The sequence below is a fragment of the Mus musculus genome, chromosome 7 (genome assembly GCF_000001635.26).
Source record: "Mus musculus strain C57BL/6J chromosome 7, GRCm38.p6 C57BL/6J".
Classification (NCBI taxonomy): Eukaryota; Metazoa; Chordata; class Mammalia; order Rodentia; family Muridae; genus Mus; species Mus musculus.
In genome coordinates, this window is record NC_000073.6 from 89781602 (window position 1) to 89800156 (window position 18555).

Sequence of the window (18555 nt, forward strand, 5' to 3'; positions counted from 1 at the left end):
AACATTCCAACTCTCCATCATCACAGTTTTAATCAGCCTTGTAGAACACAGGTGTGACTTCTTTTTACCCCAGAAAACTTCAGTTCACAATGAAATAGCTCGAAATAGTGTCTAGGTGGAAGAGGCATAGTTTAGGGTAATATATTCTAGTACTCTTCACCTGGAAGCCATGACATTTTAAGAGTAAGCTAATCAGATGTTTACACTGCCCCCTTCAAAAGTAGAACCCTGTACCCCAAATCTTCAGTGTGTTTCTTTTCCCTGGCCCACCCTCCACCCTTCACACATTTATCTGCACTCTCTAGCACCACCAACTATCACCCAATTCCCAGGATCCCTCCAGGGCAGCCAGGCGAATTGCCTTTGTGCCAACTCTCACCTTATTTTATTCAACAGTCTTCTCCTTTATCACTTGAACATCGTCAACATCTGTTGATTCGAGTCTTTCCTTGTTCAAAGACAGCATGTATTAGAAGTAAACAGGAGGATCTGGTGCTGAGCGTCAACAAATGCAGATGCAGACCTTGCCTTTGTGATGCTTACAATCTAATGTGGGGAAATTAGGCAAGGAGCCACACACTAATATATGTGTGCTTGTAGGTTTAAGGGACATGGAGCTCATAACAAGGGCCTTCTACCCTGGTTTGGAAATTATCAGAATAATAAGGACGAATTAGCTCAGAAGAGTGAGGAGGCACATGGGTACTGGGCAGAAGGAAAAGCCTCAACAACGTGAGGAAGGAGGCCCACGGCTACTCGGAGTTTGGAAAGGAAGCCAGTGTGGCTGACAGCTAGAGAATGAAAGGAATGAGTCTGTGTTTTATCTTGTCTTCAAGTCACATTGGTGAAAGGCTAGATCATAAATTTGGCCTTAGACAGGTTACATGTGAGTGCCTTTGACATGTGTCAGACAGGCAGTTAAGACATAGGTCTAGAACAATCCCTTCAAAGACTATGATGATTTTTGTCCCCTCTGGGTATATTTGCTAATGACTGGAGACATTTTGTTGTTGTTGTTGTTGTTGTTGTTGCTGCTGCTGCTGCTGCTGCTGCTGCTGCTGCTGCTGCTGCTGTTGCTATGGCAGAGTATGAGGTGCTGTTGGCATATAATGGGAGAGAAAGATTGCCAAAAATGCTGCAAAGTTCAGGGCAACCTCACCTGCACAGCAAAGAATTCTCTAACGTAAAGTGTCAATAGCACTCAAAATGAGAAATTCTTGTCTTCAGATATTTGAAATTCATAGTCCAAATGCCTTTGGCATTGATAAGGCTGCATAGCGGAAGACTGAATGTAAGATACAGGAAGTATTTGAGGAATGTTATCACAAACACGGCTGGGTGACCAGCATAAACGCATAAATAAGAGCAGTCAGAGAAGGGGGGAAAAAAAGAAAGGAGACTCACTCACAAAGACCAACATTTGCTGGTTGGGGGTTAGTATCATTCTGTCAAAATTCTGTCCAAGAAGTCAGAGGACCGACAGACAAACAGCTCTTAAGAGCACTTGCTGCTTGTGCAGAAGGCTAGGGTTCGGTTCTCAGCATCTTCATCAGACAGCTCTCAACTGGTTGTAACTCTGGCTCAAGAGAATCCAACAGTCTCTTCTGGCCTCTGGGAGCACTACACACAAATAGAACACATACACACATGTAGATAAAACACTTATAAAATAAAAACAAATGATTCGTTTTTTAAAAAAGCAAATCAGAGATGATGGGCTGAAAAGTGTCCATTTGCCTTCAAAGAGGTGAATGTCACCGGAGGTTTGGTAACAGGGTGCTACTATGGTGGGTGGAGAATTAATGGAAGGCATCAAAACAGGCGGTTTCTGTAGGCAAGCTGGGGTTTTGTTTTGGTTTAGTTTTAGTTCTATTTGATTTTAGTTTAGTACTGGGGAGAGGAGAAAGAGTGATCAGAGTATGGGCCTGACATTCAGAATACTTCATGAGGGTTAGAGGGACAGCTCAGTGGGAAAAGCACCTTTTCTGCAAATGTGAGAACCTAAAAGGCTACATTTAAAAAAGCTGAGGGCAGCAATGAGCCCCTGCCATCCTAGCACTAGGGAGGAAGAGACAAGGAAGCTCTGGGGTTTGCTGGGCTTCCAGGCTACTCAAACCCTATCTCAAAACATAAGGTAGAAAATTCATGATTTCAACCTCTGACTTTCACAGGCATGTGTGACAGGCATGTATAGGAGCATGCATGCGTGCACGTCTGTGTGTGTGTGCGCGCGCACACACACACACTCATTTAATTTTGGAAATTCAAGTATAAATGAAATAAGCAGGTTATCATAATGGATATCTCTAGTACCTTGACGTGTATGGATGCTGGATTGTATTTGTTTCTCTAAAAAGCAGTTTTTTGTCCTATGAGAGTTAACTAAGCTGAATTCACATTCTAAGCTCCATCTTCTCAAATCAGCAAGAACCAATGTCTCCACTCAGTTCCTTGGGCTTCTTGCTCATGGCCAGTCAATGGCTGGGAATTTTTTTACCCAGACTTGAGAGTCAATTCTCTCTGAAGTTTCCTCCCTTCAGAGTTCCCTCTTCACTGTCCAGATGTTCTTTCTAATACCAAAACTGTTCTCAGGCACCTCAACTGTAAGTCTGTGACTTTCTGTTGCTCCAAGCTGTTTGAAGATTGGACTGCCCTCAGGCAAAAAGCTGCAGAGCCACAGAATACTCGCTGCTTTCAAAGGCAGATGCTCCTCCAGTTTCCAACATCATTTAGCCAATGCCATTGCTGCAGACCCACAGATATATATTTAAAACATGATGGTAAAATAAATTGTTTATAAATGAATGACTTTATAATGGTTGTTTGGAGCAAGGGTATTCTGTGTCACTACCAGAAGCCAGAAATCTTGTTTCATTTCTAGAATGATGAAGACTTGAGTATATAAATTTTATGCTTATCTACTAGAGTGAAAAAGAGAAAGAAGGGATTCCTGAATCCCACATATTCTCTTACCTCTACTCCATGTCCTTTAAGTCTAAACATTAAACACACTAAATCAAGTGATAAGATATTAAATTGAATGTATTCTATTATCTTACATTTACAACTGGATTCTCATAGTAGACTGTTGCAGAATTAGTTGATCTCATTGTAAAACCAGAGATTATCAGTGATTTTTAATGAACATACATACATAATATTTCCCTTATTGGTGTGTTCAGCTATTTTTTGATAAACTGTTATGTCTTAAGTGCACTAGAATGCAATTGTTTGTAATGGAACTGAAGTGTTTCCCTGGACAGTTTAATGTGCATATGAATGAGATTTACAATTTGGTTGTGTATTGCTTTTTAACTTATTAACTGTAAATAAATTTTAAGCATATAAAAAAACAAAAAAACAAAACAGAGATTATGTTATTTACTGGGGGAGGGCGGTGGGACTGTTTCTAGTTGTAGTGTGGCTCAGCCCTTACCACACACCTTTAAGTCCTCTGAGTGGAATACAGACACGCCCTCTACACATCTTTACTCCCAAACAATGAAGGTTAAAGTTAATTTGTAGAAGGAAGTACCTATGTTTGAAAGTGATGTCTTGCTGGTGGACAAAGTAATGAATCAGAGAAAGACTTAACAGACTAGGATATGCCCAACTCTCAGGAGAAGAGAGAGAAGAGGGAGCTACTTAAGGGGGTAGTGAGGAGAGAGAGGAAGGAGGTAGTTTTACCAGGACAGTTGTATAGAGACAGGTTGCAGAGACAGAACAAGCTACACAAAGGTGAAGACAGAATGAGCCAGACAAGGAGAAGGAGCTGGAAGGTTAGAACAGATTGCCTGAGTTAATTTGAGGCCAAGCAGTGCAAAAAGAAGAAGTCAAAAGAGAAGCCAGATTGAATAAGTCTGGAAAGGAGTTTGCGCAAGAACAGCTGAGTTGAGCCAGCCAGCCAGAGTTCAGAAAGAGCTAGAGATTATTCAGTTTAAGCTTCAGAGAATAGAAACATTCTAGACCTAGATTAGATTGTATGGAGGCTAGAAGCTTCCGGAACTAGGCCTAGGATAGCAGACAAGACAACAACTTACTTACAGTGAATAAATAATACTTTTACAGTAGACTGGAAGGCTAGGTTTGAATTGGTATTATTAGACTCCTGTCCTGAAGAAAAAAGCATCTTATGATAAGCACCCACCCCTTCTTCCCATCCCCAGCCACAACTCCCATTTCAGGTGCCTGATGCATACATGTCCATACTCCCCAACCCTCGTGTCCACATTGTAGTCATGGCCATGTGGTTTTTACTCTAAAGCAAGTGCCTGGACTACAGACCCACACAGTTGCTAAGGCACTCTTGGGGCTAGTGAGTCTGGGGATTCTAGTGCCAGATCTAGAGTAAAGAAGAGAAGATTCTGGGCTGGGCAGTGGTGGCGCACGCCCTTAATCCCAGCACTTGGGAGGCAGAGGCATGCAGATTTCTGAGTTTGAGGCCATCCTGGTCTACAGAGTGAGTTCCAGGACAGCCAGAGCTACACAGAGAAACCCTGTCTTGAAAAGCCAAGAGAGAGAGAGAGAAAGAGAGAGAGAGAGAGAGAGAGAGAGAGAGAGAGAGAGAGGATTCTGTCTCTAGAGAAGACTGTTCCAGATGAGTAAGCCCTTGACCCAGTGCACTCCTGGTCCTATGGAGAGAAACAATTGAAGGAAAGACACCAGGACCTCCCAGAGCTTTGGGGTAAAATCCATCTTCTTTGGAGCTAAGGGTAAAACTCAGCAATGCAATTGATGCGCTGGCTCATGATCTTTGTTCTGTTTCTGCACTGACTGCCTGGTTTCTCTATGTGTACATGTTTTGTTTTGTTTTGTTTTTCCTAGTGGGCTGTTCATCACCATTCATGACAAGGGCCACATTGCAACAATGCTGAACTCTTGGCCAGAAGACAATATTAAGGTATGATCCTGTTTTCATTGTTATTGCCCTGGTGCTGGAGGAATCCTTGCCATCTGTATTGGTGTTAATTCTACCTATGAAATGTGCCACTGTGGCACTGAAGACAGGATACTTTCCTCATTACATGGGTCCTGATCACAGATTTTCTGTAGCCACCACAGATGCATCATAGAAAAAAGATCTTGCCAGGCATTGGTGGCGCATGCCTTTAATCCCAGCACTCAGGAGGCAGAGGCAGGCGGATTTCTGAGTTCAAGGCCAGCCTGGTCTACAGAGTGAGTTCCAGGACAGCCAAGGGCTACACAGAGAAACCCTGTCTCGAAAAAAAAACAAAAACAAAAACAAAAACAAAACAAAATAAAACAAAAAAAGATCTACACTAACTACATATCTAGGTAAACTTCCTAATATTAGTCTAAAGAAACGTTCAGCATTCATTTAAGTACCTACCAAATGAATGCCCTGTGCCAGTTTCCTTGGGGATGTAAGCAGAAATCCAGAATAGACCTCTTCTGGAGTAACAAACTTATCACAATGAAAACTGGACAACAGACAGGCCAGGGGGAACACAATCAGAGCTAAGGGAACCACACAGAAAAAGCTGTGGGTGATCACAGAGGTAGGACTCTCATTTCAGAGAACTCTGGGTTGACGTCACGGGGAAATGACATGGGAACCAGGCCTTAGATCGATGCTTTTGAAGACTTAGTGAGGACAGGAAGAGAAAGGTTTCTTGTGAGCAAACTGACGCAGTTGTGTGAGTAGCACAGCAGAGTCTATGTGCCAGGTGACAAAGTGAAGCTGCCACTGCTGCCTGCCGGGTGACAAAGTGAACTTCTGCTGCTGCCTGGGCAGCACCTCTCCTCAAAAAATTAAGAGAGAAAAAGAGGAGATCATAACATGGAATGCAAACTGTATGGTGCTCCATACGGAGGACTTTGAGGAATCCAGTATCTGAGGCGATTATCTTTGGAATCATGGAAGCAACATGAGCGAAGCTGATAGCTCCTTAGTGAGGGAATTTCCAGCCCAGGAGCCAAAAGATGTTGGAGTTAAACACAGTGCAACTCTGGGGCCCACTGCTCACCTCACCCTGGCCTCTCTGGGAGGCAATGGATCTCTACTGCTTTTTCTGTAGGGGTCCTCTCCCTGCGAGTTCACTGAACCCCCTCATTCCTCACCAAAGGGTACCAAGTAGAGCTTCTTCCTACTGGCCTCTATTGGTCTTCCACCCATACCAGGCTCTCTGTAGGGAGTGTGAGCATTTAGAACAAGAGTAGAAAAGGGTTAGGACCTTGGCTCTCGGCAGCCAGGTCTGAGCTGCAGCAAAGTTCATCACTGGGCACGGTGGGTGATTCATCCTCACATCTCCATCTGGGTGTGACTTTGTCCTGTGCTGATCCGCCCGGACTCCAGTTGTATGTAAGGCCTTGGCCTTGAAAGTTTTGGCCACTGTCCCAGGGAAAGATGTTTCCAGGGTGTGTCTAGGATGAAACTATAATAAAATATTGAGGGCGTTAGGGAAGCCAGCTCATTCACTGGGGAGTTAACTTTAGGCTAACCTGGGTGGGCATGAGGCTAAGGTCCGGCACACTAATCTTTTCCACATGCCTGAACAGCTTGGCCACGGAGAAACCTTGTGCACAGTAGATCCTCAGCATGTGCTTGCCGAGGTGAATAAACTCAGTCAGCAGATACTTTAAACGTCTTCTGTGTACTAGGCACTGTGCCGGGAATAGAGGTAATACATACAATACGTTCAGGCAAATTATGAGCAATTAGAACAACTAAAGGAAATTTCTCTTGCTCGACTGGAAGTAAAATGGTATCCTTTCCTCCAGGCTGGCACAGGGATCAAACCTCAGGATTCCATTGGTTCCTTGTTGGGGAACAATATGCACAATTATCATCAGGTCCTCCTACAAGGATTCCAAAATGAAAAAGAAAGGGGCCTCGTCTCTAGATTCTTCATGTCATGGTTGAAAACCCAAAATGTAAATTCAAAATAGCACTGTGAAAGTTAAGTAGCTATTGGCTTCAATAAACATATTTCGAAACACATCAAACTACTAACTACTAGCTACCAGAGAAGCGGTGACAGAGATTAGAGGAATAGCATCGGGCGCCTATGGTCTCTCTAAAGGAAGAGTATCTCAAGTAGACCCCAGATAGACATCCAGACATCAAAGGAGGGTGTAAGATACATGAGCCGATCTAGACTGCTGAGTGCCATCCAATTCCGTTGCATTTGCCTGCCCTTCATCAAGCATCTGCTCTGAGGGAGTCCCCTGGGACAAAGATGTGCAGGACCAAATTCAAGAAACTTACACACTCAGGTTAGATAGGATTACCTGGAAATCAGGGCAGAACGACATGCCAAAGAGAGGAAGTTTCGGTGCAAACTGCAGACAGGATACAAGCTGCCCAGCCTCCCTTCTCATGAAGCTCCAAAGGGGACAGCATCCACCCTTTATTCCTGTCTCACTTTAGAGAGATTCTGGTGACCATATTCAGAGAACAGCCCTGACTTTGCAAGCAGACACAGAGGGGTTTCTGATCACAAGCCTTCCCCTTGCCTGCTGTGCAAATAACCTTTCTGAGCTTCCCATCCCTGCTATGGATTAGCCATAATAGTGTCTGTGCACACTGAAGAGCACACAAATGAATATTGTCCTTCTAGGAGGTGTTGGAAGCAGTTGTGCTGCCTGTAGCTATATGGGAACCAAAGGGCAACCAAGGAAGCAGAAGTTTCTTCTGGGAATCAGAGGCCACAAATGGGTAGTCACATGTCTTGTAGCCAGATATGCTTGGTTTGGCCCTTGGTGGCTGTTAAATTTTTTTAATTTATAGGCAATATTTTAAAATCATATTTCATTGAAAACAATAAATGTATAGTAAGATCTTGGATTCTTGGCTTCTCTGGAAAAACTAGGCACTCTGAATATAGAGCCTGTGTCATGGTGTATAAACAAAGTAACAGGAGTTAACTGGACTTTCCATAACCCACACCACACTCTACCCTACTCCACTCAACAGCCTTCCTCTGAAGATTCCCTCCCGTTATCCAAGGCACCCTTTCAAAAGTTCAGAATGTTCCAAGCTGCAGTCCTTTATGTTCCTTTAAAAAGAGGGGGATAAGATCTCCCCACTTCCACAGGGACTCTGCTTATCACCCCTTCAGAGCTCACACAGGACACTTTTCAGAGGACACTGAGATCAAACCCCAGGACGGATTCCTTCTGAAAGTCCCAACCTGGGCCCTGAAGGATGGGTGGAAAGAGGGGACGTTGCTCAAAAGAGCATGCAAGAGTCAAGTGGACATGGCTAAGAGGAGCGTGCAGAATACAAAGCCTCCCACAGGGTGAGTGCTGTTCTCCAAACTCCATCTTGTTTCTGAGCACCTTCTCCCCCAGCAGCTGACTCAGAGAGGCAGTTCCTCAAGGCCTCAGAAGGGTTTGGATCCTAGTGTTGCTCGGTGCTTGGCTAGGGAAGAAGGTTGATTTCAGAGGACTTTCTGAATCGATTTGGAAGATTAAAAAAATAATAATAATAATTTTTTTCTTAGCTATAACGCCAGGAAACACTGAACTGTAGGAGAAGATAACTAGGAGAAACCCAGGGCTCAAGCCCAGGACTTGGAAGCTTTGTGGCCTTTCTTCTTCAAGGAGGAGGTCACCCAGAGCTGTCCAGCGTAAATCATACAAAGGAGTGAAAATCTCTGTCCTGTCTCCTTCTCAGAGTGGTCATTGCCTACTACAAAGGGAAAGACTCAACTGAGAACTCTCCCTGTCAGCTTCCCAGAGTCCAAAATATCTCTCTCAGCCTAGTATCAACACTTCTGGGAAGAGGGGCCTTAGGGTGGTGGAGCCCAAGCAGCCGCCTCCACCACTAAGCACCAGCCATACAGGTGTTAAAACAGGGCCCAAATTGCTAAGACCTTGTGCCTACTTATCATGCACAGGCCCAGAGTGTGACACACAACTTCTGTATTGGTGTCAGAGACAGGGCTTCCTGAAAAACTCTGAAAAAGAAATTAACTTGTCAATTTGACCCAAGAAGATCTCTTGGGTCAGCATCTATACATAGGAGGTGGCAGAAAAGAACACAAAGTCACAGTTGCCTGTAGTAATGTCTAGAGAAAGACTCAGCAAATCCTAGAAGGCAGGTTGGGAGCTGTGATGACTTTTGGTGGAGAGGGGTTAGGTTTCTGTAGTCTTGGTGTGATCGATCAATCATTGGCTGTAGGCTGAACTTGGGAAGAGGGGTGGCTTCCTAGCAAGATGGCTCAGGTAGAGAAAAGTCTCCAGATAGGTTAATAGCTAAGAGAAGCAGTAGGAAATCAGCTCCTTCATTCCTGCATAAGAAGCAACACTGAGCAGACATTACCAGTCCCACTTCATGCAGGATTATGCAAGTGGTTTGCACAGATTGACTCACTGCCTTCTCTTGATAGCCACAGGACTTCTTTTTATCTTTGCTTTATAGACAAGGGATCTCAGAGGCTAGGTTCTTTGCAGGTGAGGAGTGGAACCAAGATTTGTACCTAAAGAATGTGTGTTATATATGTTATGGGGTAGGGGAGAAGGCAATGGGGGAAAAGGATGGTGAGAGGGAAGGGTAAGAAAAAAGGAAGAAAAAAAACAGTTTGAACGTGTCTGCAGGAAGCCCACGATCATAGCTATAAATCTAAGGCAGCCCAAGAGCAATGGAGGACTCATGATCTTCCAGTCAGTCTTTGGTTAGTTAAACTAAGGGACATACCCAATAAATCAGAAAAGGTCACGGGTCTGAGGAAGACAGACAAGAAAGAACATAGTATACCATCCTTCAGACATCCCTATTTGTCTAAGATGTGAAGGAAACCATGACTTTTCCAACATCCAAATAAAGAAATTGGAGTTCTGTCATTCCAGAAATTGTTGCTGGCTTTTCAAACCCAAAGACACTGCCCAGACTTCCCCTAAGCCCTTGGCAACCCACTGAACTAGTAAAGTGGTTCTCAGCATTAATTCGATTGCTATCGTGAATAATGAGGGGGAAATATCTTCCCTCTGAACTTAACTATACCAGCTTTGAATCCTGGCCAGCCAAGAAGCCATTTTATGCACTGTTAGAGTTATCGTTTGCCCAACTAATTAAGCATGTTTCACATTGCTGGCCTCAGAGCCAAAAGCTGGGGAATCAAAAACAACTCAACCTAACATTGCCCCTAAAAAAGCTTACAACTATTATGAAGGACATGGAAACATGAATATTTATAGTACAACGAAAGGAGTGATGGCTACTTTGGGCAAAGAAAAATGCTATGGGTGATCGAAGAAAAAGAGTAAGTCCAGGAGGGAAGCTTCATGGAAACAAGTGAATTTTGAATTGTTCCTTGAACCACACAAAAATGGTAGAATTCCAATCAAGGAAATTAAAGAGTTGCTGGAGAAAATACCACATATTGAGGGAGGTGCAAATCTCATACAAAACCAGAAATAGCTTAGTTGGGATGCAGCATGGAGAAGACAGAAAAGACCAAAAGGCAGAGTGGATAGTAAGTGGAAACCTTAAAGGTCAAGCTGAGAAGATGTCTGGTCTTTGTTTCATTGTGGGGAGGGGCAGTTAAGAAATGGATGCATCCAGATGTGCTCTGTAAAAACAAAACAGGATGGAAAGACTTCAAGAGTGAAAAAAAGAGTCAGAAAATCACAGGAGTGCTTTGTGACATGGAGACTGGCTGGTCAAAGGCAATAGAAATGGTATGAGAGTCATAGACCAGATGGCAGAAGGATGGAGCAGGCAAGATCAACAGAACCTGATAGCCAGCTGGCCATGGTTGACAAAACACAAAGAAACATCGAAGAAGTTTGGGGGTCTTGTGCTTAGGAGATATGGGGAAACAAGAGGGCAGGTGAATTAGACCATCAGTTCTCCCTGGGTTCGGGGACTCTGATGGGGAAGACCAAGGATGAGAAGACAAAGAATCAAAAGCTGGGGTCAGGAGGACTGAGAGGACTGCGGTCCCAAGCTAGAGAGTCTATTAATCACAGCTCCTTCTACATTCAAATGAGGAAACAAAAAAACAAATCAATAATGTTCATGAGACAGCAGAATTATGGGGAACTCAGAGTAAGTCTCATTCTTCTTTTGCAAGATACATGCTGGTACAATAAGCAGAGTGTTTTACATCTCATCGTTTGGAACATTTGGACCCAACTTTACAGAGAAACTGTCCAGCTCCAGGCTCTATCCTTGGTGGCCTCCAGAGCCCTGGCACCAGTCCATTGCTGGCCTTGCCAGGGATGGCCTTGACAAGAAACAAAAGCCCAAAGCTCTTGTTCCATGCATAGGACCTCCAAAGAGCCATTAGTTTTACCTTGCCCCTGACAGGAAGGTAGCAAAGTAAAAATTTTCAAAGGAGGAAAAGATCTAAGAACCCATTTGTAGAGGAAGTGATGGGATTTGAAGGCAGTATTGGACATACAAATGGCAGCTCCCAACAGTCGTATTCCGTGTGAGTCCTGGTACTCGGAAGGTTCTTACTAGGTGTTTGCAGAATGTAGAAAGGTAACACAGAGCATTAGATGCAACAAGTGTTAACAGTTCAGGAGAGAAAAACCTTGTGCAGCTGAAGGAGGAGACAGATCCTCCCGGGGCGGGGAATGAATACAACGGCTGAGAGAAAGATGCATTTCTCAGGGTGAAGGGACCACTACCAAGAGGTTGCAATTACATAGAGAGACATAACAATGATAACTTTCATAAAATATGTTACATAATATAAAGTCTTGGGTATCCATAGGGACAATTAGAGATCAGTGAAGGTCTTTGTCTTAGAGTTTCTGGTTTTGTGATAAAACACCATGACCAAAAGCAACTTGTGAAAGTTTATTTCATCATATGGCTTATAGCCCATTATGAAGAGAAGACATAATAGAAACTCAAGGCAGGACCCTGAAGACAGGACCTGAAACAGAGGGCATGCTGGATCATCGCTCATTGGATGGTTCCCTCGAGACTTGCTCAGCCTGCTTTCTTATCAAACCAAGGACCACCAGCCCAGGGATGGTACCACCCACAATGGGCTGCACTCTCCTACATCAAATTACAATCAAGAGCATGAAGTACAGACTTGCCTACAGGCAAATTTTATGGAGACATTTTCTCAATTGAGAGTCTCCTCTTCCTAAATGACTCTAACTTTCGTCAAGCTGAAATAAAATTAGCTAGCATAGCATTTGATTTTGGAAATGACATGATAAAAAGTGAGTTTTGGATACAATGAACTTGACACTTGTCAGTAAGAGGACCTAAAAGAAAGAAGAGGAGCGAAGCATCCTGAGAAGCTGTTGTACCTAGTCAACCATTTGCACAATAGAACTGAAAATCAATGATAGATGGTGAGGCACTCACTTTGAAACAGTTGAGCATGCAGTGGAATTAATTCCCTGGAACATACCCAGTCTGGGAGACAGCACTGATAGCCTCCTGGGAGACATGAACATTCACCCCAAATAGAGCACTAACAACAGATCAAAGAAATGGCCCCTCCTAAGTATAGCTTGGTGAACCAGTGAGTTTATTGGGTAGTATGGTTGAGGGGCTACTTACAGGAGCATAGGCAACTCCTAGGCAGCAACACCATGAAAAGCCCAGCCCAGTATGGTAATAACTCATTAAAAACTGCATCCCTGCAGCTCCCTGCTCACCTTGCAGGAAGCTTGGCCATTCAAAGAGTCTCTTCCCCGCTGTGATTGTAACTGCTTATGTAATCTTGGAAAAGGATCTTGTGACTCCTGTAACTTTCAGGAACTTCCTTTAAGTTTAGAATCTCTGAGCCCTATGTGTTGTGTTTATTCCATGAGTCTTATTAGCCTACCCTTCTTCTCCATAGGAAGGAATGTTTTAATTCAGACAAAGATGCATACAACAGCTTCCCTTTAAACAGACAAAACAAAACAAGCAAGCAAACAAACAAACAAAGGACACAGAATGGGAACCTGAATCAGTAAGCTTTGATCTTGATGGTAGAGAGTTGTAGAGTTTGGGCCTCCAGAGGAAGCATGAGGGTACTGGCTTTAGCTGAAATGCTGCCCAGAGGAGGGAAGAGGCAGGTACAGAGACTGGGTGCTGAGGCAGGGAGAGACTTGCCAAGAGCACAGGTTCTTTCTTCAAGTGAGATAGAGTGGCAGAGACACCTCTAAACCAGAAACCCAAAGCTTGACTAGGAGGGGTTCCACATTTTCCAAGATGACCTTGACAAGTCTTCTGGGCTTCTCAGATAACTAACATGGAACCATTAACCCAATAACTAAAATTCAGCTGACACAGGACAAGTGTATATAGAGCAGGAAGATTTTGAGTTTCCACTTGCTCACTTGTGTGTGGAATTATCAGCTTTAGCCATTCATGTGGCTGGACTGTGAGAGGAGGAGGGAGTATTGGATGTGGGTGGTAATCACTCACCACAAAAGTTGTTGAGCCATCTGAAAAGGAAATAGCATGATTTCCATGTGTCTGCTGCACTCTTCAAAGTTCACTTCCTGACATGGAGAAGTGTTTTTACAATCTTTGCACCTTTTTCTACAGAATGGCAGGAGTAGCTCATGTGTGTTTCACTCCTGGAGAAGTAAAAAAGTGGGAAGACATCTTTGTGTATTGAATCACAAGCTCTTCCAGGGCAAGAACAGGTCTTCAATCTCTTTATCCTGGCATTGTCTCTGCATAGACAAACTAAGCCTTTACAGCCCATTGGCACTACAGGGTCATGCAAGACATCTATAGCTCAGAGCTAGTCTTCATTCCTGGTCAAAAGCCAGATTTCAATAGATGAATCAGGTGCCTATAGGCTTAACTCTTACAGAGACAATGGGAGCCCATGATAGTGAGAGTGTTACAGTGACATAGAAACAACTTGACTGTGACAGCAAGGGATTGCCCCTGGCCTGATACTTCTGACCCTTCACTGATTTCTCCCTCACTCCCTATTCTCCCAGTCAAGGATTTACACCTCCTTCCTTTTCACACACATTTTACACGTGCCTTCACCTTCCTTCCTGTGAAAGGTATTTCATTCTACCTATACCCCACAGCTGCTTCCTGTCCAATGCCAGGTGGGTGTGTCCCTTCATCTATAAAACCTACGAGAGTGAGTCGCCTTACAGGAATATCTCCATCTCTCCTGCCCTGCACTGTCCTGTTGCTCTCAGGCTTCTGTCTGAAAGCTCTAACTGTTAACAAATATGCTCCCTCTCTCACTTGGGTCTACACATATTTAATTTTATAGGTAAGCAAACAAAAGCCCCTCCCCCGCCCCAGGATATGTCTTACTAGCAAACAGGTGCTTCATAAATATTTAACTGAAGAATGAGCATCCATCATGATCATATAGTCATATCTGTCATCACCATGAGCTCCATCAACACCTGTCTACTGATAAAGGCAAAATTCGTACCAGAACTGTGTCTAGTACATAATTAGCCCTCGGTGATTCTTTGACAAAAAGGAATCTCCATACAACCAAAGAATCTACCTGACTTCGTAAGAAACTGTGATTCTAGGAAATGTTGCAAGCTCTGTTCTTTACACATTGCCCTCAAAATCCTGTGGCTGTAGTGGCAACTTGACTTTCTTGTCTTTCCTTTTCTTCTTTTCTTAGATCTCCTCCTTCATGTCTCATGCCCCAAGTTTCAGTCTGAGATTGTTCAGTTTCTCAGAGAAGGAGGGGGGAGGGGAGAAAGGGAGGGAGGAGGGAAGAGAGGGAGGGAGGAGGGGAGAGAAGGAAGGAGAAGGGGAGAAAGGGAGGGAGGAGGGAAGAGAGGGAGGGAGGAGGGGAGAGAGGGGCTAGATGTGATTTCTCTCCAGCTGTTTCTGCAGCCCCCAACCCAATCTTCAGAATGCAAGGAACGCTGTCTTTCTGTCATTTGGCCTCTGTGAGGATTCTTGCCCAATTGCCAGAACGGACCAGCCACCTGCAGTTGATGAATCCTCTGGCCTTGTCCCAGACAAGCTGTTTTATTCCCAACAAAGTCAGCGGGTATCCCACTGTCAGGCCTGACTGCTGAGACTTTGAAATGAGCACTTTGTCATGGAGGTGGTGCTCCTGACTGAGGGTGCCCTGCTGTGTTTTTCAGGCTGTGGTGGTGACTGATGGAGAGCGCATACTGGGCTTGGGAGACCTGGGCTGCTACGGCATGGGCATCCCTGTGGGCAAGCTGGCCCTGTACACAGCATGTGGAGGGGTGAATCCACAGCAGTGCCTTCCTGTCCTGCTAGATGTTGGCACCAACAATGAGGTAACGGGCTGCCTGAGCCAGGAGCTCTTGGGCCAGATGAGGTTGGGGGATGGCACACTGGTAAAATAATTATATCCACATGGGCTGTTGATTTCGCAGCATCCTCTTGGTCCCCATTCTTCCCACGCAGTTGTAGAGGACTTAACTCTCCCAGTTGCTCAACTCTCCCATCCCCTTCTACTTCTGAGTTCCCTTTCTTTTTTATCTTCCTCTTCTGTGCCCAAGATACCCTAGACTTACTTCTTCCATTGCTTCCAGGACCCCATGCAATTTGCAGTCCTCCTTGGGGTTGCTCTCTGAGAGAGCAGGCAGTGAACAGACTAGTCTGTGTTCTGCATTCTCAGTGCAGGTTGCTTTAGTGTGTGACCCAAAATTTTTTTTTAAAAAATGATACCACAGCGAAAAGTCTGAGACAAGCTGGTGAGCATCCTGCAGATCAGGTGAGAGGAACTGAACCAAGCTCCAGGGAGATCATCCTACAGAATTCAAGGGCTTTCTCACTGAGGAAGTTCACCTGTCACTCAAGAGTTTGTGTGCTCTGGGTACTGCCCTGGCACATTGTTTTCTGCCTATAATTCTTGGCCTTGTGGCTGGCAGAAAAGAAGTGTCTTAAGAATTCCTTCTCTCTCTCTCTCTCTCTTTGTTTCAAAACTGTTTAACTCAAAAATTTGAAACTATTTTGTTCTGCTTTTCACAAAGGAAACAAAATATATCTTCATCCAATTGTCATGTTTGGAAAATTATAATCGTATTGTAATATACAAATTATACCAACAATGAGTTCCACTATGATATTTTCACATAGGTCTATAAAATACATTTCAAAGGAATTCCTTCCAAACAACATTTGTTTTGGAGTTTAAGATCAGTGTAGGTATGTCTTTCAAAAATTAAAATCATAGAATTATTAAAAGTAAAATATCAGTCATATGATCAGTGCTAATATATATCCATATGGGTATGTGTATATATATATATATATGCATATATATTTTGCATTTTAATATTTTTCCTTCCAGTCTTTTTTCCTCCAAACCCTTACAAAAACAAAATATGGAGTTACCCTGCCGTCTGATTCCTTAGTCTGCTTTTTTGAAATTTGATATGTTTCCTCTCATGTCCTTATCATTACTGCACTGTGCCGCATTAGTGGCACATGTTTTACCACAGTTCACCCCGCACAGCTGTATATTTAGGTGTTTCCAGACGTCTTAGAGCTCAGCTGTGCTCTGGTGCCCATTTTCAAATCAGTCACTGTTCTCCTCTCTACTGTTTCTTTAGGACAAATTCCTAGAGGCAGAAATCTTGGTCCTAATTGGAGTTAGTTGTTGTCTAGATTCACAGGATGGGTATATGTAAGGACTGGGGGAGCTGTATGAGGAGGCCAGAGAAAAACCTTTAGAGCTGTTCCTCCTCCAACGCCATCTACCTTGATGTTTGAGACAATCTCACACTGGGACCTGAGGTTCAGAGATTCACGTGGGTGGGCTGGCAGTGAGCTCCGGGGACCTGCCAGTGGGCTTCCCCAGTGTGTGCCCCGCCACACCCAGCTCTTTTTTCTGTGGTTTCTGTATCCTAGTGCTTTTGTGAATTCGTATCAAACTCTTCACGGGCTGAGCCATCTCCACAGCCCCTGTTGTTCGGATTCCTGATTCACATTGCCAAAAAGGTTACAGCCATTTGCATTCCACGATGATTTATTTCAAGAAAACTGTTTTCCTCTTCCTTAGACACCATGGTCTGGGTTTCTAAACAAGAGTGAGCATTGTGAGAAAGCAAGGAATGCAGCTTCTTCGGATTCCACCCACAGATGCTCCTCCCTGAGGGAGCCTGAAAGAGAGCTTTCTTGAAAGCCAGAAAGCCATGGGGTAGACAGTGACAGGCAAGAGAGGTGGGGAAAGACTGAATTCAGAAGCAGGGGCCCTGACTCCAGTACCACCCTCAGCCAGATGAGTCCCTCTAGACCTTATCCGCTACATAATAATACTGCCATTTCTAAAATCTCTTCTTGCTCTGCCTCCTGACTGGCCTATGAGACAGACCTGGGTGGTGGCACAGTCCTGCAGCAAGACAAGACCAGATATCAAATTTTGCTCAAAACCAAGTTCCCTTCCCCCAGCCAGATGTTTGAGTTTATACCAAACAACATTAAAGCCGTCCTCGGTCTCAAAGAGGGCATCATTGCCTCTGGAGATGAGTACAACAAACCTTATTTCAGGCAAGCTACCAGCATCCCCTGTCGTGTTACAAATAGACCTTCACCCTGCCAGTGCCTTAGAAGCTGGTCCCAAGCTGGAGCAGGGACAGCCTAAGTTTAATTTGAGCTATTATATCTCAAGCGTACGGGTTGCCTCTAGTAGATGCATGGAGATCCTTTGCTGTTGAAGGTCCAGCACCCACCAATGCAAATGAAGCTCTAGGCTGACCTCAATTTGTACCAAATCCATCAGGAAGGATTTCCAAAAACAAGTGCCAAGTGTGGACCAGGACCTTACACCTGGTCCATAGCAGAGAGTGAAGGTCCTCTCACTGCCTTCCTTTTCCCTTCAGGAACCTGAGGCTCAGGGGTTTTCATTGGCTCAAATGGATTCTAATCAGAGACAAAACCGAGATCCTCTGTTGTTGCACACCCAGGCCCGCACGCCGTTGTCTCCTAAGTCAACGTCATCTCTTGACTTTTATTACTAAAGTAACTTTAGAATGTTATTCAAATTCTTAAGGTAAATGGCATTTCTCCCACAGTGCTACATTTGTGGACCCTTTTCAATATTTATCTATGACACATGCACCTATAGATGTATATATTACTTAGTTATTTTCATAATGCACCTGTAATTTGGTTCTTTTTTTTTTCAACTAAGGTTATTTGTGAACACTTTCTCTTTACTTATTTAATCAAAGTTTATTGAGTGTTTAGTGGGTGTCAGGCATTCAGCTAGAGCTCAATGAGCCTGACTTGGGTGGAATAGTCTGGTTGTCGGTGTTCCAACATTGTCACATAATGGATCATTTTAATGAGTCGTGTATTACATCCACTCCAAGTGTCTGCTTCTCCCCTGAGTGTTTTGCCCCAAGCATGAGAATCCAATGCTGCCAAGAGAACCAACATTAGGGAGGCATGATTTATCCCCTTCAAATGAGTTAGCTATGTCATTTCCCATACTACAGCTCTTGGTTAAAAGTGCATCTGTTTGTAAGACGTGAAAAATGACAACATCACTTAAGATGCCAATGTGCGTTGGGGAAATTTCCCAAGGCCCCACCCATTGATGAAGAGCTACAGGCAATTAAAGGCTGCCAAGAGTGAGAATCAGTCTTCTCTAGGAACAAGCCCTCTGGTAGGTTATTCAATCCCAAATGGTCAGCCTTAATTAC

At 44.0% G+C, this 18555-nt stretch overlaps 1 protein-coding gene across 6 annotated transcripts in view; it reads left to right on the plus strand.

The window, feature by feature from the left end:
- Me3 (malic enzyme 3, NADP(+)-dependent, mitochondrial) overlaps positions 1–18555 on the plus strand; it is a 222076-nt gene that overhangs the window by 149318 nt on the left and 54203 nt on the right. For all 6 annotated transcript variants that reach the window (XR_003946371.1, XM_006507189.4, XM_017321926.2 and 3 more), the window contains 2 exons: positions 4825–4900; positions 15019–15180. Coding sequence is in view for 5 of the 6 variants with exons in the window: in XM_006507189.4 (XP_006507252.1) it covers positions 4825–4900; positions 15019–15180 (238 nt within the window). In the remaining variant the exon portion in view is untranslated. The remainder of the gene's footprint in view (positions 1–4824; positions 4901–15018; positions 15181–18555) is intronic.